The 13,279-nt window shown below is 41.9% G+C and overlaps 2 protein-coding genes across 2 annotated transcripts; both read left to right on the top strand.

Moving 5' to 3' along the window:
• The first annotated feature begins 2,484 nt into the window (after positions 1 to 2,484).
• rtn4rl2b (reticulon 4 receptor-like 2b) lies at positions 2,485 to 7,780 on the top strand. The gene is made up of 4 exons (XM_008326977.3): positions 2,485 to 3,167; positions 4,590 to 4,816; positions 4,906 to 5,139; positions 5,617 to 7,780. Exons 1-4 carry the CDS (start codon positions 3,119 to 3,121, stop codon positions 6,463 to 6,465), a joined length of 1,359 nt encoding a protein of 452 aa, XP_008325199.1. The 5' UTR covers positions 2,485 to 3,118; the 3' UTR covers positions 6,466 to 7,780.
• A 4,267-nt stretch (positions 7,781 to 12,047) lies between these two features.
• selenoh (selenoprotein H) lies at positions 12,048 to 13,033 on the top strand. The gene is made up of 3 exons (XM_008327024.3): positions 12,048 to 12,133; positions 12,521 to 12,650; positions 12,841 to 13,033. The coding sequence occupies exons 1-3, from the start codon at positions 12,118 to 12,120 to the stop codon at positions 13,016 to 13,018; spliced, it is 324 nt and encodes a 107-aa protein (XP_008325246.2). The 5' UTR covers positions 12,048 to 12,117; the 3' UTR covers positions 13,019 to 13,033.
• Positions 13,034 to 13,279: the final 246 nt, after the last annotated feature.

Genomic DNA, 13,279 nt, shown 5'->3' with positions numbered 1-13,279 from the left:
GTGTTACCTTTTAACCCTATTTCTTTAAAAACACCCAGTCACGATGGATATGACCACACTGGCATCAACGACATTAGAAAACTGTGACTAAACACTGCTGAATTACAGAAATGCATGCTCTGTGAGCTCTGTCAAAAACCACAACAGGCAGAGTCTAAACATACATGGAAGTCAGTGAGCGTCATTCAGAGAAAAAGGCTGCTTCAGACGGCATACACAGGGAAGGAGTTAACAAGGCACAGGTGGGGATGGTTAGGTGATCACTGTGGGCGGGGACAGGGAAAAGGCAGAGGTCTGGACACAAGGTAGGAAGTGGAGCGTGTGAAAGAGAAACTCAGTTTTCTCATCTCACTGAGGGATATTTACCCAGATATACTGCACTGTGTATTAGGATTTAGAACAGTCCCAAACACCTCATCATTATGTATTCAGGACCTTGGACAGCTCACACAAACACCTTATCACCTCCTTCTCTCTGCCAATTACACTCTCTCTCTCACACACACACCGATTGCTCAAAGTGCACTATGGCATTGTGACACGCACGTGTTTAACCATATGTGTACAACGACGCCCCCTCTCTGCTCCCCCTCTGCTCTTGCCTCCTCCAGTTGCCCCCCCACAGCCAAAAGCACAGTGTGATTTCAGACCCACAACTTGAGCCACAGCTTGGGGCTGCAGCTGACCTTCCATGGAGCAGGTTTTGGTGAGTGTGTGTTTCACTTGGGAACAGATGATGTGCATCATGATGGGCCTGACATCAACGTGTGTCACAGAAGGAGGATTCAGAAGTAAAGACAGCCCACCTCCCTTCACACCTACCCTAGAATGACTCACAAATGCCAGATTTTGTAACTCTTGTCATGACCTTGCATTTGGCTGGCGTGCAGCACAGCATCCTAATAAACAGAGTGAACTATGAGCTGAATTGTTAACTGAAATACTGGGGGAGGTTAAACTGCCCCCTGGAGTGAGAAAAGGAGGAGAGTCCAAACCTAAGATCAATATATACAGTATGATGGAAGTGGCTGAATTTCAGACCTAAATATGAATTTTAAGAAGTTGTAAAGAGAAAGATAAAAACAAAATCACTGAAGAAAGTGAACAAAATTTGCCACTGATTTTTTGCCACTGATTTAGTGACATCTTGGTTTAATATTTGTATTTACAGAACATATGTGAATTGGGTTAAATGCTCTTGTTTGTGGGTTAAATTTCATTCAGTGTTATTTTTTGGAAGCAGTTAAATTATTCATAGTTATTCGTTATTTCATGGTCAAATGTCTAAACGTGAAACGTGAGGCAAACCATTTTGACAAAGATGAAGAAAATACATTTTTGTTCCAAACATTGTTCAAACATAGGGTTTGCAGCTCATGTAAGTTGCGCTGTAGTCAGAAATGTGTCCAAATTAGTCATTGTGCAGTGACCTGGACTGTCCCTTCAGATGCAGCCACCTTTTCTTTGCCATCTAAGTCACACTTTGCAATGGGTTGCAGTTCATACATTTCATTCAACTGTTCTGTCCAGCAGTGTCTAGGCTATTGGGCTGTTTTAAAACTAACACTGAAGTCGGTTTTAGTTTGAGTAGAGTGCAGCTAATACTGATAACAGTTCACCAGTGCCGTGAAATCACCTCGACAGCTTCAGTACCTCTGCTAATGCCGAGTGTGGGATCGATCTGCGGCGCCGCTGGGTTTCCCTCTCACATCCATCTGTTGCTCTGACCTGTAGGTGGCTCTCGGCTCAGTTCCAACTTGGCCTACATCAAATGAGACAGATGATTTTCAGTTTTAATGCCAAATGAGTTTTCCCTCCCACTCTCCTCCCACCCTCAGCCCCCCTCTGAGTGCATGAGCCATGACAGAAAAAATAACAAACACTATCTCAACAAACTGCAAACAGTATGTGGGGGGGGATTTTTTTTTTCAGAAGTGGTAAACATCAAGTATGACTTGATTTATAAGAAAAGTAAAGCAGTTTGTGTTTCCAAGAGCTGTGTGTCTGTCTCTCTCTCTCTCTCGTGGAATAAACAGAGAAAATGCATTCATTTTTTGGAAGCATTTAAAAAACAAACTGTCAACAACACACGTGTTGTTTTTGCATCATTTATCCAATCAGTGTCTCACCCCAGCAGTAAACACGGGCTATCCAAATGCTGGCCTGCAGAAACAGATTGACTTAAACAGGGTCTGAAACAGGAAAATATGAGCAGACATCACATCAGAGTGACAGCTGATTCTGGTTGATTTAGATGAAGTGCACAAAAGGAACAATTTTAGAGCCTATGTAACAAAATCTGTCAGGTCTGAGTTCTGGTCCACCTAGACTAGACACAGATGCTGCGCTGCAAAGAATGATAGGCTTCTGTGGTCTGTCTCATTGTTTCCCAAAGACTGGGTCGTGACCCTCAGGTGGGTCGCAAGAGATTTTTTGTGTGGGTCATCTCGCATCACGTTTCCCAGGAGTTTACGGATAATGTTCATTGACATGGGTCGCAAAGGTTTAAAATATGTGTCTCTAGAAAAAAAAGTTTGGGAAACACTGGTCTAGATTACACAAAGCTGGATTACAGCTATAGTCAACCACAACTGACCAACATAAAAACAGTCCAATCATTGCTAGACCTGACCCACATCTAGTTGACATACCATGTCAGCAGTCAGATTTTTTATAATTTATCTTTTGATCAAGACTTAGTATTAAATAATATGACAAATATTGAACATTTTATTGGTTTTTATTGGTGAAAATCCGACGGACTCTTCTTCGTTTCCTTCATAAACATTGACACCAGGAAACAGAACAATGACAGGCAGTGGAGCGGTGACTTTTTTAGGTAAAACTGCGCTGGAACCTCTCTGCCACTGCCTTTCTTGTCTCTTCCTGCTCTGACTCTCAGCTCTCCTCCCCTCGGCCTGACGTAGACAGAGGATTCTCAGCTGCCCACGGCCGTGGGCGAGCGGCAGCCGCGGGTATAAAGCGTGCAGCGGGATTCCAGTGCGTCACTGCCTGGAGCGGCGGCACCTCGTTGACCAGAGCTGAACATCAGCAGAGATAGCAGCAAGAAGGCACCTCAGCGCCTCGCAGGCTAACTCGCTTTCGGCTTTGGTTCGAGATGGTGACTCGCAGGATCATGAGGAGCTCAAGCGCCCGCAACTTTAAGAGTGAGTTTCTTCATTGTGCATCTCTGTAGTTTAGTTGTACATGCAGGTATCTTATGAGTCACTCATTTTTAAAATTATATTCCTTCCATGTGATGTTTTACCCGTGCATTTTCACCGTGTTGTTCTGTAGTCTGGAACTTATCATTTTATATTATGGTTTTACGCACGGTTACTTTGGGAAATGTAAGGTATCTCATAACGCATCTGTGTTCAATTAGACAATGTATCTTATATTACCAACGTCAGGTCTACGTGAGCATTCTGACTTAACCCTGCGTTTTGTAAAATTTCATATGAACGACTCCATTTTTCTGAGTCCCCGTCACTTTTACGCACAAAAATGCAGCCGTTATTTGCGCACAGTACTTAAAGTTCCGCATCTTAATCCGACTTTGGAGTTTGATTTGGGCATCAAGTATCTGCAGACAACTTGAAAATCCAAACCGTGCTTCATCCATTGCTAATGGTCCACTTGTGAAAAGGTCAGGAGGCGAGCCGCTGGAAAATCTTGCGCAAAGCGGATGAATGGGGACCTCATCACTTTTTAATGCGCGTACTTTTTCCTGTGGTGAACACCTTTGTGCACAGTTATCCGAGCTGTGCCAAGACACTGCTGCAAAATTAAACAGTAACAGTAACTGATCCAGGTCTGGTTACGTGTTTAACGCGTGCCGCCTCTCCTGTATCTCAGCTCTCCACGGAAATCTTTTTGGAGAAAAACAACAGGAGAATTGGGACGCGGGGTTTATTTACGGCAGAAGGCGCGTGCACGTTTAGGAGTTTGTTTCCGAATAGGTTATGAGTCAGTTTCGGTGAAAATGTATCGATGTTGTTTTTATTTCTCTCTTGAGTTGTGTAATCATTCAGACACGTGTAAGACGATCCGGTGGTTATTGTTGGAAGAATGATTTCTGTAATCTGAATTATTCATGACTCCAATGTTGCGTGGATCAACAACAGGTCACAGCAGAACTGTGTTTATAGAGTCATTGATGACTTCCAACACTTTGATGGACAGCTACCGGTTGGCTGGTGCATCAAACATCAAATCACGTTCCTTTACTCCAGTCAATCCCAAAACCTGTAGGTCATTGTCACCAAATACGATTGCATTTTATTAATGAATTATTTTGTGTCACACAAAGTCAACGTTGTTAATTTAATTTTTAAAACAAATAAAGTACGAACGTGCGTTTGCTTTCTTCTGTCTATCATTAACCAAAATTTGTTTTTAAACTTTCTGCCACACTTGGTTACAATGCAGCCAGAGGTGCCTTAGAAGATGATTCTCTTACATCGTTTACTTACATGTTAACCAGAAGAATCCTGACTAGTGTTGTATTTTGTGTTCCTATATTCTTATAGAAAAGGTTTGAACAAAACACCGGGTCCTAACCATTTCCCTCCCCCTCCTCTCCTCAGGTGGATTCACTCTGTGGTTGGTTCTGTGGCTGGTGGTGGTGAAGCCCGGGGGGGTCAGCGCATGCCCCAGGCTGTGCGTGTGTTACCCCATGCCCATGACGGTCAGCTGCCAGTCCCAGAACTTGACCACAGTGCCGGCTGGAGTGCCGTATGATTCTCAGCGTGTTTTCCTGCAGAACAACCGCATCACAGAGCTTCGAGCAGACTCCTTTGGCTTTGAAACACAGGTTTTTAAGAAAAAAAAACGCTGCTGAATTCTTCTTCTCTCATGTGTATAATCTCATCTGAACATGTTTTTCTTTGCACATATTTTCAGGTGCTGTGGCTATATGGTAACAATATCACGTGGATTGAGGCCGGGGCATTCAGTAACCTCAGGGTGCTGGAGGAGCTGGATCTAGGTGATAACCCTTTGCTGCGGCGCCTGGAAGGTGGAGCTTTCAGGGGGTTGGAGAAGCTGCAGAGCCTGCACATGCATCGGTGTAAGCTGGCTGCTCTCCCCCATGACCTCTTCCGGAAGTTGTACAGTCTACAGTTTCTTTACCTGCAGGTAAACCCGACTCTACACCCAGATTATCACGTACTTAGCTTTTTAGTTCTTCCTTTTAGTTGGAGAAATACCTTTTGTAAATAAAACTTTGACCCTGCCAAGTCTTGGGGTTTTTTTCCCAGGCAGTTGATGATTAGTTTTTACTGTAATTCTGCTTTAAAATATTTTTTCTTCTTCTTCTTTAGCTCAAAATATTTGCTACTGTATGTGACATAAACAGGTTTCAGGGAAATGGAAATGGGACTGATTTATTCAGTTTAAAACCTCTATTTTGTGCTCCATTGTACTTGTAGTGATATAGAGTGTGTGAGGAGTCATGAAATCATGTCTGATGTTGGTTGGCTCTGTAACAGCTGTGCTACATTCAGCGTCTTTGTCTTTGTAATAATTAATTATTGTAACACTACTTTGGTTGCAGTTAAGTGTGACAGACTTGGAAACCTGACGCCTGTTTTCTTTCGTGCCTTTTTTTTTTAGGAGAATCAGCTTCACTTTCTGCAGGATGACCTCTTCTCAGATCTGGTAAACCTCACTCATCTATTCCTGCATGGAAACCGCATCCGTGCTGTGTCTGAAAATGCATTCAGAGGTCTGGTCAACCTGGACCGCCTCCTTCTTCACGACAACCGCATCAGGCAGGTAAACAGACGGTCTTTCCGTGACCTGGGCCGTCTCACCATCCTTTACCTGTTTAACAACTCCTTGGCTGAGCTGCCCGGTCAAGCAATGAGAGACGTGCAGGGCATTCAGTTCCTCCGTCTAAATGGCAACCCATGGTCCTGCGGTTGTGAAGCCCGTCCCCTGTGGGAGTGGTTCCGCAAAGCCCGCATCTCCTCATCAGACCTGATTTGCACCTCTCCATCCCAACGTCGTGGCCAGGACCTCCGATTCCTCAGGGAGTTGGACTTCGCCCTCTGCCCGGTGCCTGACCCCGGCTCCCTGGCTGGAACCACCACCACCACCTTCAGCACCAAAACCCGTTGGTGGTTCTCCAAGAATAAGCCAGCCTCTTCATCCAAAGCGCTGTATCAGAAGAATTCAGAGACTGTCAAGTCCGTCCCATTCTCCTCTGGTAAAACCGTAGATTCCTTCTCCTCTAAATATGAACTGTCGGAGGATGAAGCAGCTCTGCCTAAGCTGGACCCAGAAGAATATTGGGCCAACTATGGCAACGAAGACTCCTCCATCCGTTGCTTTGACCTGGACTGCCCTCCAGGCTATGACGTCTCAGCATTCTCCTCGTCATCCTCCCTCATCGCATCATCTGTTCTTCAACTCCTGTTCATTTCCATAGTCACAATGTCCCTCTATTTCCTCTTTGGCTGAACTCCTCAGTGCTTTACTTACTTTTCCCTCTTTGAACTGTCCCTCTGCTCTTTTCATAACTCTGACAAAATCCTTGATTCCTTTCAGCTGCCTCCTCTAGTTGCCGGAGTCGCTACGCTGATGCAGGAGACAGGCAGAGCAGCAGGACGCTGTTTAACAAAGAGCAGAGATACGTAGAAGCTGAGGTAGAGCAGAACAGGACTCCCACGTCAGAACAGTCGCTGTTCAGAGCTGATCACAAGTCAGGGCTTAGAACAGGAAAACTGGTTAGTATTGAAAAATGAACAAACAGGAAGATAGAACACAGGCAGCTTCAGATATTTCTTTTTAACAAATACAGCTGTAAACAATGCAGGTGTTGTTTTTTTGTCAAGTGGGTAAATATCGCTCTCTTCTCATCTCAGTCCTGCTCATGGTAGTGTCATCCACCAATTTATTGTCATTGATTTATTGTACGGTGACACCAGGGTTGTGGCAAGAGTAAGCTGAGTTAAGATTTTTTTTAAAGAGAGAGAGAGTTAAAAAAAGACAGGGAAACGTGAGAAGAGTAAGTGTGAAGACAGGGGAGAATCAGAGGATGTTGTCGTTTCTGCAGCAGCCTCTCTCCTCGCCTCCTTCAGATAGTAAGAGAAACTCATGTGATCCCTTGGTGCCAGCAAGCCACCCACTCATGTTCAGAGCGTTCGCCATCACTGTACATACACACACCACTCTGTTTCATCAGGCTTTACACTTTCCTTTTTGTACAACTTAGGACACAGCAGCTTTTGTGATAGAGAGGTCGATTTTTAGAGATAAAAGTTTCCCAAACAGAAAATTGGTCACAGGAGAGGCCCTCATCTGCTATTCTGAATGTGGGCTGCAGCTGAGTAAAAAAATTAAATAAGACATGAGAAAGATCATGTGTAGTTGAAGTGTGTAGCCCAGATTCTGGATAGCATTAATGGGTCTCCATGATTTATTGTTGAATGTGGCCCACAAAATAGTCAGTGTGGCCCATTACTTGTCCAGACCCACGGACAACATTTCTTTTATTCAAACTTCTCCCTGAATTCTCCCTGAGTTTGTTGTGTTTAATTCAAACCAAGGAGGTGCTGTGACTATGTACGTTAATATTTGCCTTTTAAGAATGACAAGACTTAAATTTCATAGTTTTGACTTATTGTAAGACTTTTTTAAGCTTGGATTTTCTGATACTGTCAGTTGAATGCCTGTGTGTGTGAGAGAGATGCTCTTTTTTTCACCACTTTTTTAAAAAATATTCCTGATTTCATTGATTTACAGCAATGTGCAAAAATCAGAGGACAGCCGCATATTTATGAAATGTTTGATAAATTATCAGAGGACAGCCGCATATTTATGAAAAGATTCAATGTTTGATAAATGACTAAATCATTATTTTCTGTTTTTTTACCAAGCAAAATAATATACACCTTATTATGGCATTGGTTAAACAACAAATGCAGACTTTTGCACACTGCTCTACAACTATCTTTTTTACTCAGCGACACTCACTATTTTACAAATTTCCTCTCTGACTCCGCTTGGATTTTTTTTTCTTAGCAATCTGTTCATCACATTGCCAACGGCATATGTTCCTGTCATGTTCCACCATATTGACTGTGATTGAGTTTTGGAGAGAACATCAGAAAATACTGTGATCTTATTACATTCTTTGTTTTGCAATTGAGACATGTCTTTGCACAGTGTTGTGCTTTATTAAATAAAGAAGTATCCAAAATGAAGTGTGTGGGAGGTTTTTGTTTCATTGTGGTCTGTGATCACTGAGGTGAACAGAAAACGGCCAACAAATTATTTTTTTCTAAGATGAAAGGAATCATTAACTAAACTGGAGAAATACAAGTGGTGTTGACAAATTATTTATCCTCTACCCCCTAATCATTTTCAGCATCCAGCAGTCATGGTGAGGGTGGGTACATGTAGAGAGTTACCACTGGAAAAAACCTCGATTTAGCTGTAAAGTAAGAGCCATAACCACCACAGTTTATTAATATATATATGTACAGTATATATACGTATATGATTTACACACTAAAGGTTCTGGGTTTGAGCCACAGAGGAACCACATGCTTGGCACCTCCTGTTGTGCAGCCTGTTGCAGCAGATCTGCTGGTAACAATTCCCCCAGTGTGGGATCAATAAAGTTCAAAGTATTACTATTATTATTAAATAATAATTAAAATTACAAATCAGTGCAGTTTCTCGACAGTGTAACAGTGCAGCAAACTGTAGCCACCACTTCCAACAGCCCTGTGACACACGAAGAGGCACGCCCCCCACTTTGGAAACCTTGGTCTACCACATCTTGTTAATCCCCTAAAGAAATGACTCTCTGTTCAGGGCCTGGATATGAGCCATGCTGTCATGTCGTCTCTGTCAAACTTCATTCCCACCTATCATTTACGTAAGGGGTCTGTGTGAGGTCTGTGTGTGTGTGTGTGCATAAGTGTCAATGAAATGAGCCAGTGTGTGGTGAAGGTGACAGCTCTCAAAAGTGATCACTCCTCGGACCAGTGTTTTTTCACCACATCTTGAGCAGAAGGCTTCTATACTGAGTAGGATTGAGGGGTGAGATGGGGGTGGGGGTAGGGGGGAAACAGAACAGGAACATGAGGATGAAAACGTGTCCATGTGTCACGAAATTAACACACCCCCTCAACAGACTACTCTCACCATGATGATCATAACACTGCTGCCCACCCTCGTCTATGTACGTATATATATATGTGTGTGTATATATATGTATATATCCATATATATCCATATATATACATATATTTATAGACACAGGTTTTCTGGAGCAACAGAAACTTCTCTTCTGGAGGACAAAACTTCTGCTTTGTTTTCCAGAAGTGGCTCTAGCAAGCTAAGGAAAGCGGTTAGCTCTAAAACAAAGTGATAAGCAGAAAAGCCTGGTTAATGACAGTGGTTGGTTCGCAGTCGCAAAAACTGCAAAGTTCCTCTAAAACCAATGGAGGGACTCAATCAGTTTTTTTTAAATACAATCTGTGAACTAAACACAAACTTTGCAAACAAACTTCCTGCAAACACAAAACAAAGCAGCTTTAAACAATGTCCATTTTTATGAATGGAACTGTTGACTTTTGTCCTTCTTTGGCTAAAAGCAGCTTCCTGTTTCAGTGACATAACCGAGCCATTAGCAAAGAAACATGTCTCTGAAGCTGTCAGGCTTTTGAAGATGTGCACTCATCAAACACTATGCCCACTCATTCTTCTGATGCTACATTTTTACCACTCTTTTGTGCGTGTGTGCTTTCTTTTCTGATATTCTGTCATTCAGTCATTGTCTAAACGCCAACCACTGCCTGTCACAGTCGCTCCCACATGGTTCGGCCCTTCTTGGCCAAGCCTATATTTTGGCTGATACGTAGTCGTTTGCGTGCCATTGGCGTGTGTGCTGACGTCCACTTTCACACATGTCCTATATTTGCAAAGGATGAACCGAGACTCACGCTGACGTCAGAAGGCTTTGGGGAAAAGTGAGGAGGCTGAAAGAGAGGTTTCAGATAAAATGAAATGAATGAATTGACTGCTGCAGGGTTCAGAGAGTTCCTTCTGAGAAACAACAGGTTCTTCTCCAAACTCTGACAATGCAGGGCTTCAAGTCAATGACAACTGACCCACAGTATCCATAATGGATGAACACTCATTTGCAGCCCCGTTACACTGACCAGGTCCCATTGTCCAGCAGGTGGAAACATGATCCTGTGGGTTAGTGAACCTCTGCTTCTGGAACACCAAACAGAAGAGGAAGGAAAGAATGAGGCAACACAGAAAGATGAATAAATTATCTTTAAATGGTAATGCGGGCTATGAGCAAAAAGGGGACAATCTTCAACCTGCAAGTGCCTTATGAGAGTGCTACGAAAAAGTCAAAAATGCTTTCACGGTGTAGCCTTGAAAACATTTTATTTTATTTTTTTAAGAGCATGAAAGCGGGAGATGGACACCAAAGAACATGAAATGCAACTAAAGTAATTGATGTATTTTTAGGGTTTATACAATAACTTTCTACCTCAAAACCTTACTGAACCGGCTTATTAGACCGTTAAAAATTAACATTTTTTCTCTCAAGTCTCAAGAATCAGGGAATTAGTCACTGTCTCTGCAAACATAAATAGAATGGAAATTATGAATGGAAACTCTGCCTATATATATGTTTTTCACGTGTGTGTGTATGTGTGTGTGTGATTGACGGCCTACAGACTGTTGCTCTGTGCATCCGGTCTTGACTCATTCAGAACCAAAGCTGGAGCAAAGGGTGAAAAGGGCACATCTGTCCTATGGGCTGTTCAGACCTCTGAGGATTCACCCATATGAGTTAAAAAAAGGAAATGTTCTCAAAATAGACAGTTAAGATTTGATGTGTGCAGTCTTTTCATGTATTTCATCTATGGTCTGAGTGAAATTAATTCACAGAGCTCAGTTGAATAGGTGATTTCAGCGAATAAAATTTGATAGATGTTTGTGTTCCATGGCAGCTCTTCGGACGTCTTGTATAATTCCTATCAATTGGCATAGATGACATGACGTCTCTTAGACACGTTGCCCAAGTGCCCAAACATGTGACTGCGTCATTCATGTGAAGCGCATGAGGATTTAATATTGCTAATTTTGTCCACCATGAGCTTAGGGTACTCAAACAGATCCATCTGCTGCTCCATGGGGCGGTCTAACACTTTCTTCTTCGGCTTGGCAGCTTCCTCTTATCCATCTCTCCAAAGTCTACATGGGGATGTTGACTTCGTGATCCACGTGTTTTTTCTAAGATGGGAGATTAATATTAAGATGTTTATTTATAGTCACATTCAGTGAGCAGACTCAGATGAGATGCATCATTTCATGTAACAGGAGAAATATGACCAAGAACAGCATGTATAAGTCAAAATGAAATAACTCTCTGCCCTTGGTAGTTAATACTGATTTCATGGAAAATGTGACCAAAATCACGTTGACAATTGTTTCATTGTTTGTGAACTATGTCCTAAAGAATTTTTTGTTAGAAAATGTTTACCTCTGAAGTGTGACATGTCGTGATATGTTAGTCACTCTATTTGAGTTTTATTTGATAAAGTTATTGAATTTTGCCATTAAAGAATGAAATTTCTTCACTAACAATTAGGGGAATAAAAGTATAGAAAATATGAAGCTGTAATATATATATATGACTATGCTTAACACATGGACTCCTTCCTATTACTACCCTACACCTGATGTAGGTATTTACGAGGATAAAATCAACAACAATCTGGACTATTTGTCGAATTTTGACATGTGAGGGAAACATAAAAAAAAAATATATAAAAAAAACATTTTCTGTTAAGAGACATTTAATATAGATTTTTAAAAACTTTTATACATAGTGCAGTGACAAAATAAGCAAGTAAAGGAACTTCCGGTTGACTTACGGCCTTGCTTTATAAAAGTTGATAAAATTATTAATTAAGGAGAAGTACTTAATTTATTTTCAACAATTACAATAAACAATGGTTTAATGTTTATAAATTAATCTATATTTATATATTTGTAAAATGGCTGTAGAATGACGTATTGACGCTCCCCTATTAATGGTACAGTCCACTCCGATACCGCGAAACGTTTGTAGCAGTGATGGCGTCCAAAACAGGTTTGTGCAAGAATGTTGTGCTAAGGTTGTTAACAAATATTACAATTGTCGTAAAACTACACTCGCTGTATTTGTGTTATGTATAGTGAGTTTCCCGTGTTCGCAGTATGTTAAGTGACAACAGCTGTAATACCATCGGCCTGACTGCAGCCACCGGAGGCTTATTTTGGCTAAGGAAACTGTTAGAAACTAGAGTGAAACATTTAGCAGGTTAGATTAGATTTAGCAGGTTAGGTTAGCATCTTAGATTATCTGATCATTTGTGTTTGCCGATGCGACTGACTACATTTAATGTACTCCTAATATTTGTTGTGATTTACATTGATGTTATAATGTGGTAACTGTCGTAATGCACTGCTGAACGTTAAGTTATCATGTGGCGATCAGGTCGACGGGGCACGAAGCGGAAGGCAGAGGCTGCATTGGAGGAGAAGCCATGTGTGGAGGATAATAAAGAAACAAACAGTGGAGAAGAAGGGAATGGTCATGGAGGACAGAGGGTGGTAATTGAGCACTGGTGAGTGGTCACATTACAGACTACCCGTAATAGTGTTTCCAAAATCACATTAAATGGCACGTCTAGTTAGAATTTAGTCCACCTCTGTGGACTAATTTGCTTTCGACCAAATATGAAATTGAATGCCGGTGTCTGGAGATTTGTTTCTGGACATTCTCCATGATGATTGTTAATCTGTAATTTCTGACAGTAAGAGCTGACGAGTGTATGGGCGTAATGCCGAGGAGGTGAAAACTGCCATCCTGGCTGCCCACCCTGAACTGACTGTGATCCTCAACCCCGAGAAACCTCGCAGGAACAGCTTCGAGATCACTCTGGTGGATGGAGGCAAAGGTGAGGAGGATGAAAAAGGTCAAATCCAAAAATAGATCAGCCACATGGCATTTTCAAGGAGAAGGCTGATTCTTGTTGACACTTGAGAACTATCTTTGGACCTTTATTAACTTGTGCTGGCTGTTTTAATAGATGAAGTTTTAGTTAACTGTCCAGCCACATGGCATTTTCAAGGAGAAGGTTGATTCTTGTTGCCACTTGAGAACGATCTTTGGACTTTTATTAACTTGTGCTGGCTGTTTTAAAAGATGAAGTTTTAGTTAACTGTTGTAAACTATCAAACCCTACACTGTGTT

This window comes from Cynoglossus semilaevis, chromosome 15, assembly GCF_000523025.1.
Source record: "Cynoglossus semilaevis isolate Cse_v1.0 chromosome 15, Cse_v1.0, whole genome shotgun sequence".
NCBI classification, from domain to species: Eukaryota; Metazoa; Chordata; class Actinopteri; order Pleuronectiformes; family Cynoglossidae; genus Cynoglossus; species Cynoglossus semilaevis.
Note: the sequence above shows the minus strand (reverse complement) of the source record. Positions and strands in the feature narration are given on the sequence as shown.

What these genes read in the sequence shown, in the direction of transcription:
- rtn4rl2b (XM_008326977.3), top strand. Translation starts at nt 3,119, where the DNA reads ATGGTGACTCGCAGGATCATGAGGAGCTCAAGCGCCCGCAACTTTAAG. An exon ending in CCTTTGGCTTTGAAACACAG is followed by an intron (nt 4,817 to 4,905) that starts GTTTTTAAGAAA and finishes ACATATTTTCAG; the next exon opens with GTGCTGTGGCTATATGGTAA. An exon ending in TACAGTTTCTTTACCTGCAG is followed by an intron (nt 5,140 to 5,616) that starts GTAAACCCGACT and finishes TTTTTTTTTTAG; the next exon opens with GAGAATCAGCTTCACTTTCT.